The sequence below is a fragment of the Labeo rohita genome, chromosome 11, assembly GCF_022985175.1.
Source record: "Labeo rohita strain BAU-BD-2019 chromosome 11, IGBB_LRoh.1.0, whole genome shotgun sequence".
NCBI classification, from domain to species: Eukaryota; Metazoa; Chordata; class Actinopteri; order Cypriniformes; family Cyprinidae; genus Labeo; species Labeo rohita.
Genome location: NC_066879.1, coordinates 28,070,115 through 28,086,442, shown reverse-complemented (window position 1 = coordinate 28,086,442; position 16,328 = coordinate 28,070,115). Strand labels below are relative to the sequence as shown.

The 16,328-nt window shown below is 40.4% G+C and overlaps 2 protein-coding genes across 3 annotated transcripts in view; one reads left to right on the top strand and one right to left on the bottom strand.

Annotated features, from left to right (window-relative positions):
• The window catches only part of srgap2 (SLIT-ROBO Rho GTPase activating protein 2), a 138,335-nt gene extending 132,098 nt beyond the window's left edge, over window positions 1-6,237 (bottom strand). For both annotated transcript variants that reach the window (XM_051122167.1, XM_051122169.1), the window contains exons 1-2: window positions 6,143-6,237; window positions 4,813-5,267 (exon numbers count right to left, since the gene is read on the bottom strand). In XM_051122167.1, the coding sequence (XP_050978124.1) occupies window positions 4,813-4,879 (67 nt within the window). In that variant the 5' untranslated portion in view covers window positions 4,880-5,267; window positions 6,143-6,237. The remainder of the gene's footprint in view (window positions 1-4,812; window positions 5,268-6,142) is intronic.
• Window positions 6,238-7,490: 1,253 nt separating this feature from the next.
• Window positions 7,491-12,051, top strand: fam72a (family with sequence similarity 72 member A). The gene is made up of 5 exons (XM_051123469.1): window positions 7,491-7,627; window positions 7,955-8,149; window positions 8,242-8,319; window positions 9,007-9,131; window positions 10,518-12,051. The coding sequence occupies exons 2-5, from the start codon at window positions 8,004-8,006 to the stop codon at window positions 10,610-10,612; spliced, it is 444 nt and encodes a 147-aa protein (XP_050979426.1). The 5' UTR covers window positions 7,491-7,627; window positions 7,955-8,003; the 3' UTR covers window positions 10,613-12,051.
• Window positions 12,052-16,328: the final 4,277 nt, after the last annotated feature.

Below are 16,328 nucleotides of genomic sequence, written 5' to 3'. Positions count from 1 at the left end.
GTAACGATTCATCGCAGCTGCAGCATGGGTAAACAAAGGTTGATGCAGAGCCGTAAACCCAAATTACTTTCTCATCATCAGCCCTTGCAGATTAACTGAACATATTGGAATGGGTTGAAAGAGGTGCTGTCACTTTCTAAAAACTAGCCAAGCCATAACCTTTGGGATGACCACTAACAAACAATGCCCTTTAAATACATCCTCCAAAGCAATATCTAACTAAAATGGTCAAAAGCAAAGAATGCTATTTCATCAAAATATTGGGTTGATATAAAATAGACATCATAGGGGTCACAGTGGCCGACTAGTTAAAGGGTTAGTTCACCCAAAAATGAAAATTCTGTCATTAATTACTCACCCTCATGTTGTTCCAAATCCGTAAGACCTTCATTCATCTTCAGCACACAAATTAAAATATTTTTGATGAAATCTGAGAGTTTTCTGGCCCTGCATAGACAGCAATGCAACTACCATGTTTAAGAACCAGAAAGATAGTAAGGACATTGTTAAAATAGTCCATGTGACATCAGTTGTTCAGCCATAGTGTTATGAAGTTATGAGAATACCTTTTGTGTGCAAACAGAACAAACAAACAAACAAAAAAACTTTATTCAATCATTTCTACGGTTCTTCTGCTTGTAACCACTGATGTCACACTGACTATTTTAACGATGTCCTAGCTACCTTTCTGGGCCTTGAACGTAACAGTTGCGTTGCTGTCTATGAAGGGTCAGAAAGCTCTCAGATTTAATCAAAACAACCTTAATTTGTGTCCCGAAGAAGGTTTGGAACGGCATGTGGGTAAATAATTAATGACAGAATGACAGCATGACACCGACTTTAGCACAATCTCAAAATGTCAACTATCAGGCAATTAATCAGCTTGGTCTACATATCAATCACTAATGTTAACACATATTCGTCATGATCTCATTTCTCATTGGGATCAGCCTCTGAATCTTTTAGTCTCCTCAACCAATCAATATCTCACCCTGTCTGCTCAAAGCTCCAGATGTGTGAAAATACAAACCCGCTGCTAATGAAACCAAGTGAAGGTTTTCTCATTCTCATTCCATGTCTTTTTGCCAGACAAAGCCAAATAGCAGCTGCTTGGGTTGTGAAAACTCCACAATTTCTCTTGTCGGCAGAAAGACATGCTGTTGCAGAATTAGAAATGAGCAGTCAAAAGAGTGAGACTGAGAACACCAAGGATGAAATCCAGAACATAGTATGAAACTGATCAAAAGCAACGGTCTGTTTTGGGCCTCACGTGCAGTGAGTCTGGATGAACCCAGTCATTACTGACATTCAAGCAGGGAAATGCGAGGAACTCTGCCGAAATATGTTGAGAGGGAAAATGTTAGTAGGCTTTTGCACCCTCCCCCAAAACACCAGCATCAGCACTTCAAACAGAATTCAACAGTGACCTACATACATAGGCGTCAAGATACTATTAAAATCACTTAATTTACAAAAAACGCCTGCTCTGATTCATTTTCTCTGCCATCTATAAATTACAGGAACTAATGCCACATGAACGAAGGAAATGCCTTTAAATCTTCATTAAAACAATCTGTACAAACACTTCTGGTTCTTTTTCTATTGTTAAAAATACATCAGGCACAGCACATAAAGAGGGGCAAAGCATCTTCCAGGCTTTTCTTTTTTATTACCAATGCCAATTAGAGCAGTCAATCATTTCGTTTCCCACAGCTTCAGAAATCTCTTATATGCATAGTCACTTTTCAATTGCTTGACAGGCTTACTCCCCATGTCTGAGGGATTATAGCAACATTATCCAATCCTTCCAACCAGCTGTGGTGAAAAACAGCTGTACATTTCCTGTCAATCCTTGGACGTCAAGCCCAGTTTTCCATCTCTTTCAGTTCTTTCAGGTAGGAGAAGCTCTGAATGGTAGAGAACCTGAGGTATTGAGATTTACAGACACGAGTCAGATTGTTGAGATTCTGTTTGTCTGAAGCCTACGCATTCACTGGATTTTAATAGCTCAATATACCAGCATCAACTCCAGGGCACTGGGAATAAGAACATGATTTCAATGGAAAAACTGTGTGTTTCGCATCAAGCTGATGTTAATCAATGATAATCCAGTTAGAACCGTACGCAGCTTTGATGTGTCTTGATGTGACTTCTCCAGTTTCAGATTTTCTCCTCATGTCTGGTTGCCTCAGCACAGAAATGGATCACCAAGCAATTACTGCTTCCTCTTCTGCCACTAATTCAAGGCAGATTATTTAGCCAAATCAGCGATGTTTCACTAGGCATTGCTGCTTTCGAAATCTAGGCCATTTTTCAGTGTGCAATTCCTGAGAGAAGAAATCATGCTTATTATTGTTTCTTTCCAGATCCTGTCAGCTCAAGATTATTGAGCAAACTGATCTACAAGCATTTTTTTCCAGGCATGGCAGAGTAATAGGGATTTGCTTGTGGGGGAGGGTGGGGGTTCAAATTGGCAAGAGAAAGTGATATGACACAGCATTCAGAGGAGCTAGAGGAGGAACAATAGTGCAAAATTAATATCAGGTTTACAGATTTACATTCATTTTATAAACTGAAACACAGTCTCGTTGCATGAGAGACTTTTTACTGTTCATTGCATTTTACTGTTGCGTTTTCTTCTAGATTTATGTATTAAGTTGCTCAAGCAAGTACCAAAACATTACACTACTTTTCTTACGTTATCACAAACATTCTAAATTAAAAACCTACCATTTTTTTTAATTTAAATCTTTATTACAAGCAATCCTGTTGTTAATAAACAACTTTGTTTTTCTATCTCCACGATCTATTATTGCCTTATCTAAAAGTGCTCTTTTCCTTTAAACCTAGCCAAAAACCCATATGTATTGACTGTGAAACACAGTAAACTTTAATGATATGCATTTATGGTGTAATTATGACATTTTCGTGTCAACCTTTGTTCATATTTACTGCAAACAATGCGCTGTCACTTTAATTGTGCAGCACAGACTCCATGCGTAAACGATCTCTACACTGCTGCAGATACACTGCTCCTGGAACGCACTGCCAGACCGCAACCGTGTGCAGCTTGAACGCTTAGCTCCGTTAGCATGAGCGCAGAAAAAAAACATACACAAACGGAGGTATGTGAACTTGGCGTTATGTGTGTACGTGTCACATAAGGTTTTCAAATTACTTTATAAGTTATTTAATGAAGTGTACCTCACCTTCAGCATTATAATTGTTTTACCCGCGCCGAAAAGAGAGACTGAGACGGTGCCATTGCATGTCGTACCAATCCTATCAAGGCAGGCGCGTCATTAGCTTTAGGTCGGTTTATGAGATCGGCCTTTTTAGAGACCGCCGATCAAACATCCCTAAGCGATTATCGGCCGATAGTGATCGCTAGCCGATCAATCGGAGCACCCCTACTTTCTACTATCCCTATTAAAAAAAACACCAATGAAAAAAAAAAATCACAACCACATAATCAACTAACCAAACTAAACAAACAAACAGCTATAGATGGTTTGCTAGTCTTAGTTTAAGATGGTCCCCCATCCTGGTCACCTGACCAAAACCTTTCTTAAACCAGTCAAAAGACCAGGCTGAGACACTAGCTAAAACCATCATAACAGCTTAGGCTAGTTTGAACGGTTTTAGCTATATTTCAATGCAAAACATACATTTAGGCACCCTAAAGCAGGCTCATGTTCTGTTTAGCAATATTTATGTCAAAATTACCTACTTGAATGAAAATTCTCATCGATGAGAAACTTGATTCTTATTAAAGGAGATTTTCCCCACACTCAGCAGCAACAGGCAGGGCTGCTCAATTGCTCTATTCAAAGAGCCAAAGACCGGGCAAATACACAAAAGAGCAGGCACACATAACGGCTAGGATAACATGATAGGGAGCTTCACTAATGAAGTGAATCATTCAATTCGTCTTTCAATTAAAAACAGCTCCGTTATACTTCATCAGACATATGTTTCTATGGGAACGGAATCCCTCTACTGAGACAAAAACACGCGTTGCGTACACACATCTGTGCGAGTGAAGAAATATGCGCGGTGTATTGCAGTTACTTCATGAGATACATTACTACTTTTTTAAATAACCAGAAAAGATTCCCTAAGCTTTCAAAGTAACACTTTACAGTGTTACCACAGCGTAGTATGAATAACATTAATGAGGTTACAGCCATAACCGAACTGTCACCAAGCATCACACCTTTACTTCATTCACGCTCAGCAGTGCCAAAACACAACAGTTTTCGCTCAGATAAAACTCTAAACGCCTTTAAACGTGTTGCTAAGTCCCTGACCTACTGTAAAACATCTATGTAACGTTAAGCCAAGTTGACATGTTTCAAAAATCAATAGGTTGAACACAGCACCACACCAGCTCATATAGAGACACGCAGGGCAAAAGAAAACGCCCTGCCTTGTCTATACGTACAACCTACACAGAAGGAAACAATACAGAAAAACAGCACAAACGTCACATAAATAACATATTAACACCGTTTTGAATAGTAAAAGCATTGCTAAAAAGGTTTAGGAGTTATTATCTTTTGACAATATCGCTTCTCACACAGGCGACTGACTGGCTGACCGATCGCACATCTATCATTTCGTTCGGACACACTGCCACATGTAGAGAAGAGCTAGCTTTGTTTCTTACAAAGTCAAATAAACAGCGTTTTCTACAGCGTTTTCTATGGCAAAACGACTGCGTTGTGCTCGCACATATACACTGTAACCTATCCAACAAGAAACACAATGGAAGCCCTGGAAGAATTCACATTAACGATACATTTCACTTACCTTTAACTTGCGTTTCATATTCGGCTATAATCTCCTTGTCCTTTCGGAATTTAGCCGGAGACGTCATATTGATCTAAGCGAAATAAGTCCTGTCACAGCGAGAAACACCGCAGAACAAAAGCCTCTTCGCCCGCACTTCGTCTACAGATATCCAGTGAATATGTAGGAATGGAAAGCAGCGGATGGGTATTGTCTCCTGCCGATGATCAATCACGCCGCATTATTGGTTGGTGCTGCTGTTGGCTTCCTAGGTTGAATATGTCCGTGACAGCACGCGAGGCATGAAGCAAAAAAGAAGAGTTGCATCCCACCGTTCACTCACACTAGATGGATCCGAGCGACCAGACGCAGCGCCTTCAAAAGTTTCAGCCTTCCTCCAGCAGTCAGACGTGAGTGAGGCTACAGAGTCTTCTCAGGGCAGGATGAAGGCATGGATTAGACTTCCCAGCATCACACTGCACACACACAGGGCAGAAAAGAGTTCACTGGATCAGGTTTCTAAAGACTAGTTCCTTCCAGTAAACTTCCTCAAAATATTTTCGTTTCGTTTCATTTGTTTAAAACAGACGTTTACCTCATCAAAGCTCCGCTTTACAATGTTTAGTTACGAAAAATGTAAACTGACGCATAAAAAAACAAAATGTGGACAATAAATATGATATTATAATGATATTTCACAATATTTAGTACTCCATGATAAAAACAAGCATAACATTCTATGTGTCTACTGCATGTGAAACTAGCGGGTTTTTGAACTATTAATACTGCGCATGTAATATACTGATTATCCAGTTTTTGTCATTTGCATGAGATATTTCTTTATCATATTTCATAGCAATATGGCATCAATTAACAACACATACTTTTAACCCAGTGTCATAGGTGTGGAAAATCATTCGGACATGCTGCCATTTATGATTTTATATCTATGGTGATCAAAAAAAATACAAAAGACCGATTCTAACAACATAATTGTTGCCGCAGAATAGAAAAAGCATAAAACAAATGTATCCAGTATACTGGACAAATGGAAAAATTAGGTTAAAGAGTACTATAACATTGTCATATCAGGTAAAACAAGTTTTAAATGTAGGCTGTCAGGGTTGTTGCATATTTAAATCACAAGTCATAAAATGAAAGAGCCTATGAGCAACAAGAGGGAGTTTGTCGAGTAACGTGATGTGAAAAGCAGAGAGGCCCCTGGTGACTCTGAATAGTTCAGGGCTTTCCTTAAGGAGATTCCTGCATTTCATCCGGACGATTGCGGAGGTTTCTCGTGCCTAATGTGCCCGTATCCTATGCTGCTGAATTGAATCGATCAGCCACTTACCTTAAAAGGCGATTTCCATGTCTACAATCGAGTTTCATTTACCAGATTTCTCCCTCTAGACTTACTGTTACGCTATTCTCTGAATTTTCCCAAACTCAAACCCCGCCTCTTTTCAGGGAAGAGAAAGAACAACCCCCTCTATTGTCATTGGTTACAACACACGAACACATGACTTAATCAAATTGCCCAAAAGATACATTTCTGAGGCATTAATACTGTTTTATCTCATAACTCAACTGCATGCTGCAGATTTTAAAGGCTGGAGCGAATTAAATCACTTTAATCTTATACAAACTGCGTTTTTAAAAACTTCCTTGTTTCCCTTTTCATTTATCTCGTCCTTGTGCTCATGATAATAAAATTAATAATCATCAGAAATTATTTTTGTTTATTTATTTCTTCATTTTCTCTTACATTTCTCTTGTAGCGACGAATGAATCCTTGTCAGTCGGATCTTTTCAATGAATCAGTTGAACCAGTTCACAAACTCGGTCGTCGTTAACAAATCGAACTGAACTATACATTCACGAATTCACGAGTCAAACAAACTATGCGAACTAATTAACAATTATATTTCGCTTTAAAATACTTTAAAAGAAGAAGATAATTTATGCGCTTGTCGTCTGTGAGAAAATACTCTTCATAGAGGATGCACTTGTGTATCCTCGCTCAATGGTCCACTGGAAGCGTTTTCACTTAATTGCATCTCACCTTTTTTTAAACCGTCTTCAAGATGACTGATTTTCAGGTTATGCGCTAACTTGAGCACAGATTAGCCAGGAAACCACTTGAGGAAACGAGAAAGCATCAGTTTGAAACACCCAACAACTGACGCAATGAACTGAATCTCATGTGCAGTTGGTTTCAACAAATTAATTGAAAAATGCAAGCTTTTCAGACAAGACATCTAAATGTAGGCTATTAAAAATTACATTTAGGTTTTACATTTCTTTGTGATTTTATGAGCCGAATTGCTGCAGCAAACTGAACTGGAACATATTTCATCACAATAAACAACCTTAATAACAACATTTAATCAAAACAAACGTAATATGCAATATGTGCCTAAATATGGCATTTTTGGGACATGTAACCTACCATAACGGCATGTCAGTGACCACGTGATGATAAAAGAATCACTGAACCGTTTTTAAACCAGTTCTTTGAAACAACTCGTTCGAAAGAACCGATTTGCAGAAACGAATCGCACTTCCCTCCCTAGCTGTTTTACAGAAAGGCACTGCAACCAATCACCTAAGGAATTTGAGCTGACCAATCATGTGTGAGGTATGGTAATTTGGAACCAATCAGCGTTAGCGATCGGGCTGTTTGAAATCTTTCAGGAAGTGTATATCCGCTTTGACGCGGACGTAAACAAACGTAGCTTAGCAGTCTAAGTCCAGTTGTAACGATAGAGAGATTGTATCGTAGTACAATGTGCTTCTATGCCGCCTAGATCTAGAACGATCTGATATCCGATACCAGGTAAGAATGATTCTATGGCATGCTTAGTAAAAAACTACTTCATATTTTAGTTAGCTAGCTAGCTCTCTAATAAGAAAAGAACAGCTTTTCTATACACTAACAGAAGTGTAAAATGAGCAGGAATTATTGAGATTTATATCCATAATGTTAATTTGAAAGGCTTTCCGTTTTTGTGATCAATAGACTTTATCTTGGAGGCACTGCTAACGTAATAGAGGTACAAACAGGCTAGAGCTAGCTAGCTAGACAGGTGCTGGTCGTTTGTTAAACATCTGCTGTAGCCTTCAGTGCAGGTGCTGACTCGTTGTGACCATTTTAAATCAACAGGACCCGGCGTTTTGTTAGGAGCTTTATTTGAGAAGATCTCAACTCTACAATGTCTACTTCAAATTTCAAGAATAAGTGTGTGACGCAAGTCAACTGTATATACTGTGACAGTCTGCTATGTATGAGAGGGATGAAAGCAGTACTTTTGGCTGATACGGAAATAGAGTTGTTCTCAACCGATATACCACCAAATAGGTGAGGCTTCCGTGATCAGATTTCACTTGTATAAATATGGTCATTATATTCTGTTTAATACATAAACAAGTCTGTGTTGTTTTCCCTTTTAGGACAGTAGATTTTGTGGCCAGCTGCTATTCCACTGAAAGCTGCAAATGCAAATTAAGAGACATTGCTTGTTTGAAATGGTAAAGAGGTCTTTATAACTACTGTTATTTAGTTTTTACTTGTATTGTTTGTATTGTGTAGGATAACTAGTATTTGAAACAAACAAATATGGTAATGTACACTACTGTTTATTTGGGGTCAGTCATTTTTAAAGGATATTATTATTTTTTTCATAAGTGATAAAGGCATGTATAATGTTACAAAAATGTAAATAAAAGCTGCTATTTTTAACTTTCTTTTCATCAAAAAAAAAAATAAAATAAAATGTACTACTGTACTACCACAAAATTAGGCAGCATGTTTTCTACATTAATAAGAATAAATGCTTATTGACTAATAAATCGGCATATTAGGATAATTTCTGAAGAATCATGTGACATTGAAGGCTGGAATAATAACTGCTGAAAATTCAGTTTTGCCATCACAAGAACAAAATATATTTTAAATTATAACAATAAAAAACAAGTTTTATATTAGTATTTCACATTCTTTATCTTTTCACATTAAAATAATATTATTGGTAGTGTATTATCCTTTTTTATTTACACTACAGAATATTTAGACTCATAGGTTGGCATCAAACATGTTTTGGTAATGTTCAGTCCATTGTTAACACTGAGCCATTTGTTGTTTTGTTTCATTGTGTCTCAAAAAGCATTTGAATCAGGTGTTTTTGTGTGTCTCTCTGGCTCTTTCTGCACATTCAGTGGGAATGTTGTGGGATATCATGTGGTGGCCCCATGCAAGCCCTGCTTGCTGTCCTGCAACAATGGTCATTTCTGGATGTTCAACAGTGAAGCTGTGTCCACCATCAATAGACTGGATGCAACAGGTTTGAGACATCTGATGTAAAAACACTGTCAGTGAACTTATGTTCACACAGCATTTGCATACCGTTATTTCAAAGTTAATCTGCTCATAGTCATCCAAAAAACTCCTATATGATTATAACAGATTTTGACATACAATTTTAAAACTTCAAACCTGTATAATTATGCTTGAAGAGCAGTTGCATCTAGGTTCTTTCTTCTTACCTGTATAGTTGCTTTTGATTAGGGTATGTTTTAACACTCAGTAGACAATCATGATACATGGATTGACTCACACTAGTTTTTTGTATGCTGGTGAAGCATATAAATGTTTGTCAGATGAATCCAGGGGAAAAAAAATTGCATTTTTATTGATACAAAATGTACAAAACATTAAAAAGTTTTTTTTGGCGGGGTTAAAAGGTTAAAATCTAGATAGGCACATTAATGCATTTCAGTAACTGAGCCTTCCTCAGAGTGGGCCGGCCTGGCACTTTTTGTGGAAGTCTTAATTTCCAAAATGCATTTGAGTCTAGACAACTTTAAAACTTTTATAGTTTGTATCACAAGATGCGCCTTGCACTATAAGTTTATCATGACTGATTGAAACCCAGCCAAAAAGCACCTTCTGTTTTCCACAACAAAAGACGCTGCCAACTGATCTTTTAAATAAAACTTCAGTTATTGTTTGGTATAAATTAGGAAATGAGTGTGAGCTATTTCTTGTGCATTTAAGATTAAATTAAGTCTAAGTACACATACACTACTGTTAAAAATTTTGGGGTCGGTGAGGGTTTTTTTTTTTTGAGCAAGGATTCATTAAATTGATCAAATGTGACAGTAGAAAGAAAGAAAGTTTAAAATAAATAAATGGCTATAAAAAGTTTTTTGTTTTGTTTTGTTTTTTCCCAGCAAGGATTCATTAAATTTTTAAAAGTGACAGTAAATACATTCATGTAATATTTTAAATGAAAAGTAGTTCTGTTTCAAATAAATGCAGTTCTTGCAGTTTTATCTTTTCAGCAAATAAATAAATAACTGCGCATTTATACAAAAATATTAAGCAGCATAACTGTTTTCAACATTGGTAATAAGAAATGTTTCTTGAGCAACGTATTAGCAAATTAGAATGATTTCTGAAGGATCACATGACACTGAGACTGGGGCTGCTGAAAACTCAGCTTTACCATCACAGAACTAAATTGCATTTTAAAATATATTAAGATAGGATTAGTTGTTTTAAATTGTAATAATATTTCACAATTTTGGTGTTTTTGTATGTTTTTGATCAAATAAATGCCTCCTTGGTGAGCAGAAAAGACACGAAAAAGCTTACAGACTCCAAAATTTATGAACAGTATTGCAAAGATCATATGTCATAAATAAGTCTTAGTCTGTCTCTTTCACAGGGCAGAACCTGCTGCTGTGGGGAGATCTTCCAGAACTGGAAGACAGTGACGATGAGAGACTGGACTGTCTCTCAGAAGAAGAATACCTCAGATAGAAACACATGTGTCCAAAGGAAGTAGACTCTGACGGTAGCAAACTAGTTTGCTTTCACTCACAAATCTCTGTTTAAAGCACATTGTCTTGCCTTTAGCTGACTGGGAATAGGCAAAAGGGGGTGATTAAAAAAAGGTCTTCACCATCCCAGCTTGATTTATATGCATTTTCTTTCATCATCCTCCCAGATTAGTTGAAGTATGTCAGAGTGCCACTACCAAAGAAATGTTTCTGTTTTCTTTGCTTTACGGTTGCAGTAGCACAAAACATGATGATTGGATTTAAAGGTTTATGATGTTATCGTCATATGTCTTTATATAACATTGACAGATGGATCAGACTGTTTAAGAAGAATAACAGCAGTGTTATTTTGAGATGTTAATACAAGTTATTTGCTCCGGTACTAATGCGGTTTTTGGGAGGCAGCCAAATGGCTACATAGATAGATTTGAGTTACAATCTTGCAAAATTGTATGCTGGTTCCACAAGTATAGGTGGTTTTATAGGAAGAAAATGACTGACATTTACCATGTTTTAATGGTTTACCAGTATATTTGTCATTTCAATTGAAAGCCACATAAAGTTCCCTGAAGACGGATATCAACTAGTATGTTTATTCTAAACAAAGTTCATCCCTGCATAATTATCTGCTTTCATCTGTATTTGGATTTTGCTCTTTTCACAGCTTTTACATTTGAAGTGGCACAAAGTGACTTGGCAGCTTTGAGTAGAGTAGTTTGGTCTCCGTTCAGTGACATTTAGCATTTCAACAACTTTGAGTTAACATTTTTATGGTACTTTGCTTGGCACACTCTTTTCAATTAATGCTGTGTCATTAAAAGTAGTTCAAATTTGTACTTTTCGTATTCCAGTTATGTTTCACTGTTGTCACAAGGGCAACCATGAAAAGAAACGACAGAAGGAAATCTGCACTTAATTACTGTAAATTCTGCATGACACTGTGTGACATACTGGACAAAGCATTTTTAAGTTTTCTGATTTTTCTCAATAGAGGTAACAAAATGATTTGCGTCCATTTCTTTTGATTTAAAGACATGATATAGTCATTCAGTAGCAGTTTTTCCACAATCCTGTTTACCATTTCACTGTGTAATGACATGATTTACCCAGACCATTTTTTAATATTGCAAAAATATGATGGCTGTTATGCTGTACTGTTAATGTCTTAGCGCAACATTTTATGTCATGTTGTATTAAAGATTGCATTTTCAGTAAAAATAACAGCAAAGAGAATAAACAACCACTATTGTGATAGCTTTCAGGTGTAGCATTTTTAGGGGTTGGCTCTTTTATGCCTTGAAGCGATCTTTAGTATGCGTTTATGACCAAAATGAAACAACGAAATATGTTTTGCATTTTAACTTATTAACAGAGGATTTATTTGATTTAAGTTATCTGTGTTTTGAATGTATTTATTAACAGACTTGATGCTGTATTTATACTGATATGATTTAATTTGCGCCATGTGAGGATGAGAGAAAAAAAAACAAAAAAAATTGTATACTTTTGATCTGCACTGACAGTATGTTGCTGGTTTAAACTTTGGGTTATTTTGTATGAAGAATGTCTTGATATTAAACTTTTTAATGTGGATATACCTGTGTACATTTCCTTTATTCACCAAAGACGTTTTAAAACGTTTATGCTTATGAATTGCTTTACATTGCACATCAACTGTTCATTAGTTGGCAAGGTTTAAAAAAAAACAAACAATAAAACAACATCGGTGGTACATTTGTAGGGCCCTATGCAATGTTTTATTTTTCCAAAATTCTGTTTTGTTTTGTTTTTTTTCCCCCCAAATTCCATTTTTTTTTTCCATCTTTCCATTTTTCTAGACTCTGAATTAATGGTCTAATTAATTAAATTCATGAAACAAACAGTATTTAACAGTAATTTATTAAAAGTTTAACACAATTTTTTAGGAAATTAAACCTTTTTTCTTCTTCTTTCTTTTACCATATTCTGTTTTCCATTAATTTTCTGGATTTTATTTTAAATGGTTTCATTATATTTTCATAATCAAAAGCATTTCTAATTAATTGATTTTCTGTGTTGTGTATTTGCATTATTCTGCTGAATAAATTCTGGTAAATATTTCTTTACAAATAATGTTTTAATAATAAATGTAGTAGTAGTAGTACTATCTTTACATCAAATTATATATTTTCGTCCCAGTTTCTTCAAGTTAAACTGAACTTTTATTTTGATGGGTTACTGTGAAGACCTTTGAGTTCCCCTTCTGTCGTACACTTCGCGTTGTGTCAAGTGTACGACACTAGGGGTCGTCTCTGCGTGAGAAGCTGCATCATTCACCTCTTCGTCGTTGGATCTACAGCACAGGCAGCGGTCTCTCCCTTCTCTAACACAGCTAAGTGTTGTGAGAGTTCCCCTGGGTGCTTCGAGGGCGATCAACAAGAGAAGATTCTCCTCTAAAAGAGCAAACCTTGCGTGTTCTACCTTCCCCCTAACGTTCAGCACGATTGCTGTGTTCACTGTTTGGGTTGCGAACATGCTGACGCAGCATTTGCTGAGGGCAATTGTTAGACTTGCAAGGACATGCCCTTGAGTACACGCTGCTCGAAAGCCACGTTCTTTGTAAAAAAGCCGCGGCTCGCTTCAACTGCTTCCCGCTCCGGTCCTTCTACTTCCGGGTACGAGGCCGCAATGATGTGCATTGAAGTAGAGTGAGGGGAAACGAGTGATGTTTTGCCGGGTTCTGCCCCGCAAACCACTCGCACCGTGTGTTCACCGGTCGAGCTCCCGGATGATTTTGATAGTTTGTCTCAGTACGGACTGGATCTGCTATTCGGAGCTCCTGCTGGGGAGGAGGAGATTTCTGCAGCATCGGAGGGAGGGTGTGACCGCCTCGTCTGAGCTCGCCTCTTCGGCGGCTGAGTTTCAGTCGGTGGCGGATGCTAAAATGGCTGTAGCCAAGGAGATCGGGCTGGAGACGGTTACGCCGCCCCGCCCGGAGCCTTCGAGGCTGGATGATTGGTTTCTGGGTAACAACCGCGACTCCCAGCCGTGCTCGTTCCCAGTGCATGAGGAGTTAACGAAATCGTGGAAGGCCCCTTTCTCAGCCAGAACACGATATACTAACTCCTCCTCCCTCAGCACCCTTGATGGTGGTCCAGCGAGGGGGTACACGGAGGTCCCCCAGGTGGAGAGAGCGGTTGCGATACATCTTTGCCCGCAAAACGCTGCCACCTAAAGGGGCTCCCATCTAGGGCTTGTAAGTTTTCTTCGGTGCTCGTGGCGAAGGCTTACACGGCCCTGCATGCCATGGCTATCCTGCAGGTCTATCAGGCCAAGGTGTTGAAAGATCTGCACGAGGGTGTTCCCACGACCGACTATGCTCTCCGAGCTACGAAGGTCATAGCGCAGGCGCTGGGAAGGGCGATGTCCACCTGTGGCTAAACCTGGCGGAAATGCGAGATGCTGAGAAAGTTCGCTTTCTTGACGCTCCTATTTCCCAGGTTGGTCACTTTGGCGATACTGTGGAAGAGTTTGTCCAGCAGTTCTCCACAGTAAAGAAGCAAATGGAGGCTATCAAACACATGCTGCCTTGGCGTGCGGCGAGTGCCAGCCCAGCTCCGCCGAGGCAACAGCCTCCAGGGGAGGCCCCCTGCGAGAATAGTTCAGGCCCCGCAGCAAGCCGGTCCTACAGCCAGACCTGCCCAACGGTTCAACTCTCGCAAGAAGGTGGCATCGCCAGCCCGTCCACAGGCTACAAGGAACCTTCGCCAGGCTTCAAAACGTTCCTGAGACGGGCAGCCCAGAGGAGAGGGATCGCTCGACAAGGGGACAAGTGCTGGATTCGGCTCCACTCCGGCTGTCTGCAACCCAGCAGACGGCCACCACATGGTCCATAAAAGAGCAATTTCCTTCTTCTCTGGGTGATATTCGCAGCGTTTCCGACCCTTCATGCGACGGCCGGACGCTGTTTCCTCCAATCAGAACATGTGTTGGCACATGCCTTGTGTTCCCCCATGTTCTGAAACAGCAAGTTCGTTCAGACGATCTCCCCCACATTCTCACGCGTGTCAGGGTTCAAGATTGGTTTGTGGTGATAGACCTGAAGGACGCGTACTTTCATGTCTCGATCCTTCCAAGACACAGGCCGTTCCTGCGGTTTGCCTTCGAAGGCCGGGCTTATCAGTGCAAGGTTCTTCTCTTCGGCCTCTCCCTGTCGCCCCGTATCTTTACGAAGGTTACGGAGGCTGCCCTTGCCCCCCTCAGGGAAGTGGGCATTCACATTCTAAATTATCTTGATGACTGGCTGATTCTAGCTCACTCGCGAGATATAGTTTGCACCCACAGGGATATGGTTCTCAACCACCTGGCTCATTTGGGACTCGTTTGGGTCAACTGGAAAAAAAGAGCAAACTGTCCACTGCGCAGAGTATCTCTTTTCTTGGTGTGGAATTGGACTCGGTCAGTATGACTGCACGTCTTTCCCAAGACCGTGCACAGTCAGTGCTGAGGCGCGTGAGAGCACTCAAACTCAGAACAGCGGCCCCCCTAAAACACTTCCAGAGACTCCTGGGCCACATGGCATCCTCAGCTGCGGTCATGCCACTGGGCCTGATGCACATGAGAGCGCTGCAGCACTGGCTTCATACCCAAGTCCCGAGATGGGCATGGTGCCTAGGCACATACAGTGTGTGAACGTCACACCGTTGTGCCGCAAAACCTTCAGCCCTTGGGAAGACATTTCATTCCTGTGGTCAGGGCTGCCCTTGGAACAAGTGTCCAGAGGCATCCTTGTCACAACAGATGCTTCCAAGACAGGCTGGGGCACCAAATGCAATGGGCATGCAGCCTCAGGGGTCTGGACAGGCCCCAGGCTGCTCTGGCATATCAACTGCCTAGAGTTGTAGACAGTGCTTTTAGCCCTGAGGAGGCAAGCATGTGTTGGTCCGCACAGACAATGCGGCGACTGTGGCGTACATCAACCACCAGGGTGGTGTCCGCTCCTTTCGCATGTCACAACTGGTCTGCCATCTCTTCCTCTAGAGCCAACACAGACTCAAGTCTCATTCCCGGCGAATTCAATCGGGTGGCCGATTCTCTGTCATGACAGAATTTGCTCGGAGGCGAGTGGAGGCTCCACCCTCACCCTCCGAGGCCCCCCTCGGGATAGATGCACTGGCACACAATTGGCCGAGGGACCTACTCAACTATGCATTCCCCCAGTGAGCCTCATTGCACAGACCCTGTGCAAAGTCAGGGAGGACAAAGAACGGGTCCTTCTGGTAGCCCCGTTCTGGCCCAGCGGAACCTGGATCTCGGACCTTGTGCTCCTCTCATCAGCTCCTCCCTGGCACATTCCCCTGAGGATGGACCTCCTCTCTCAGGGGAAGGGCACAATCTGGCACCTGCGCCCAGATCTCTGGAACCTCCACCTATGGTCCCTGGACACGACCAGGAGGACTTCAGAGACCTCCCACCTTCAGTGGTGAACACCCTTTTACAGGCTAGAGCCCCCTCCACTAGGCGGCTGCATGACCTAAAACAGCGCATTTTTGTGAACTGGTGTTCTTCCCAGGGGAAGGAGCCGTGGAGATGTGGCATCGAATCTGTGCTATCCTTCCTCCAAGGAGGCCTGGATAGGCACCTGTCTGCCTCGACACTCAAGGTCCATGTGGCGGCTATATCAGCCAATCATGACTTGGTGGAAGGCAGATCGGTGG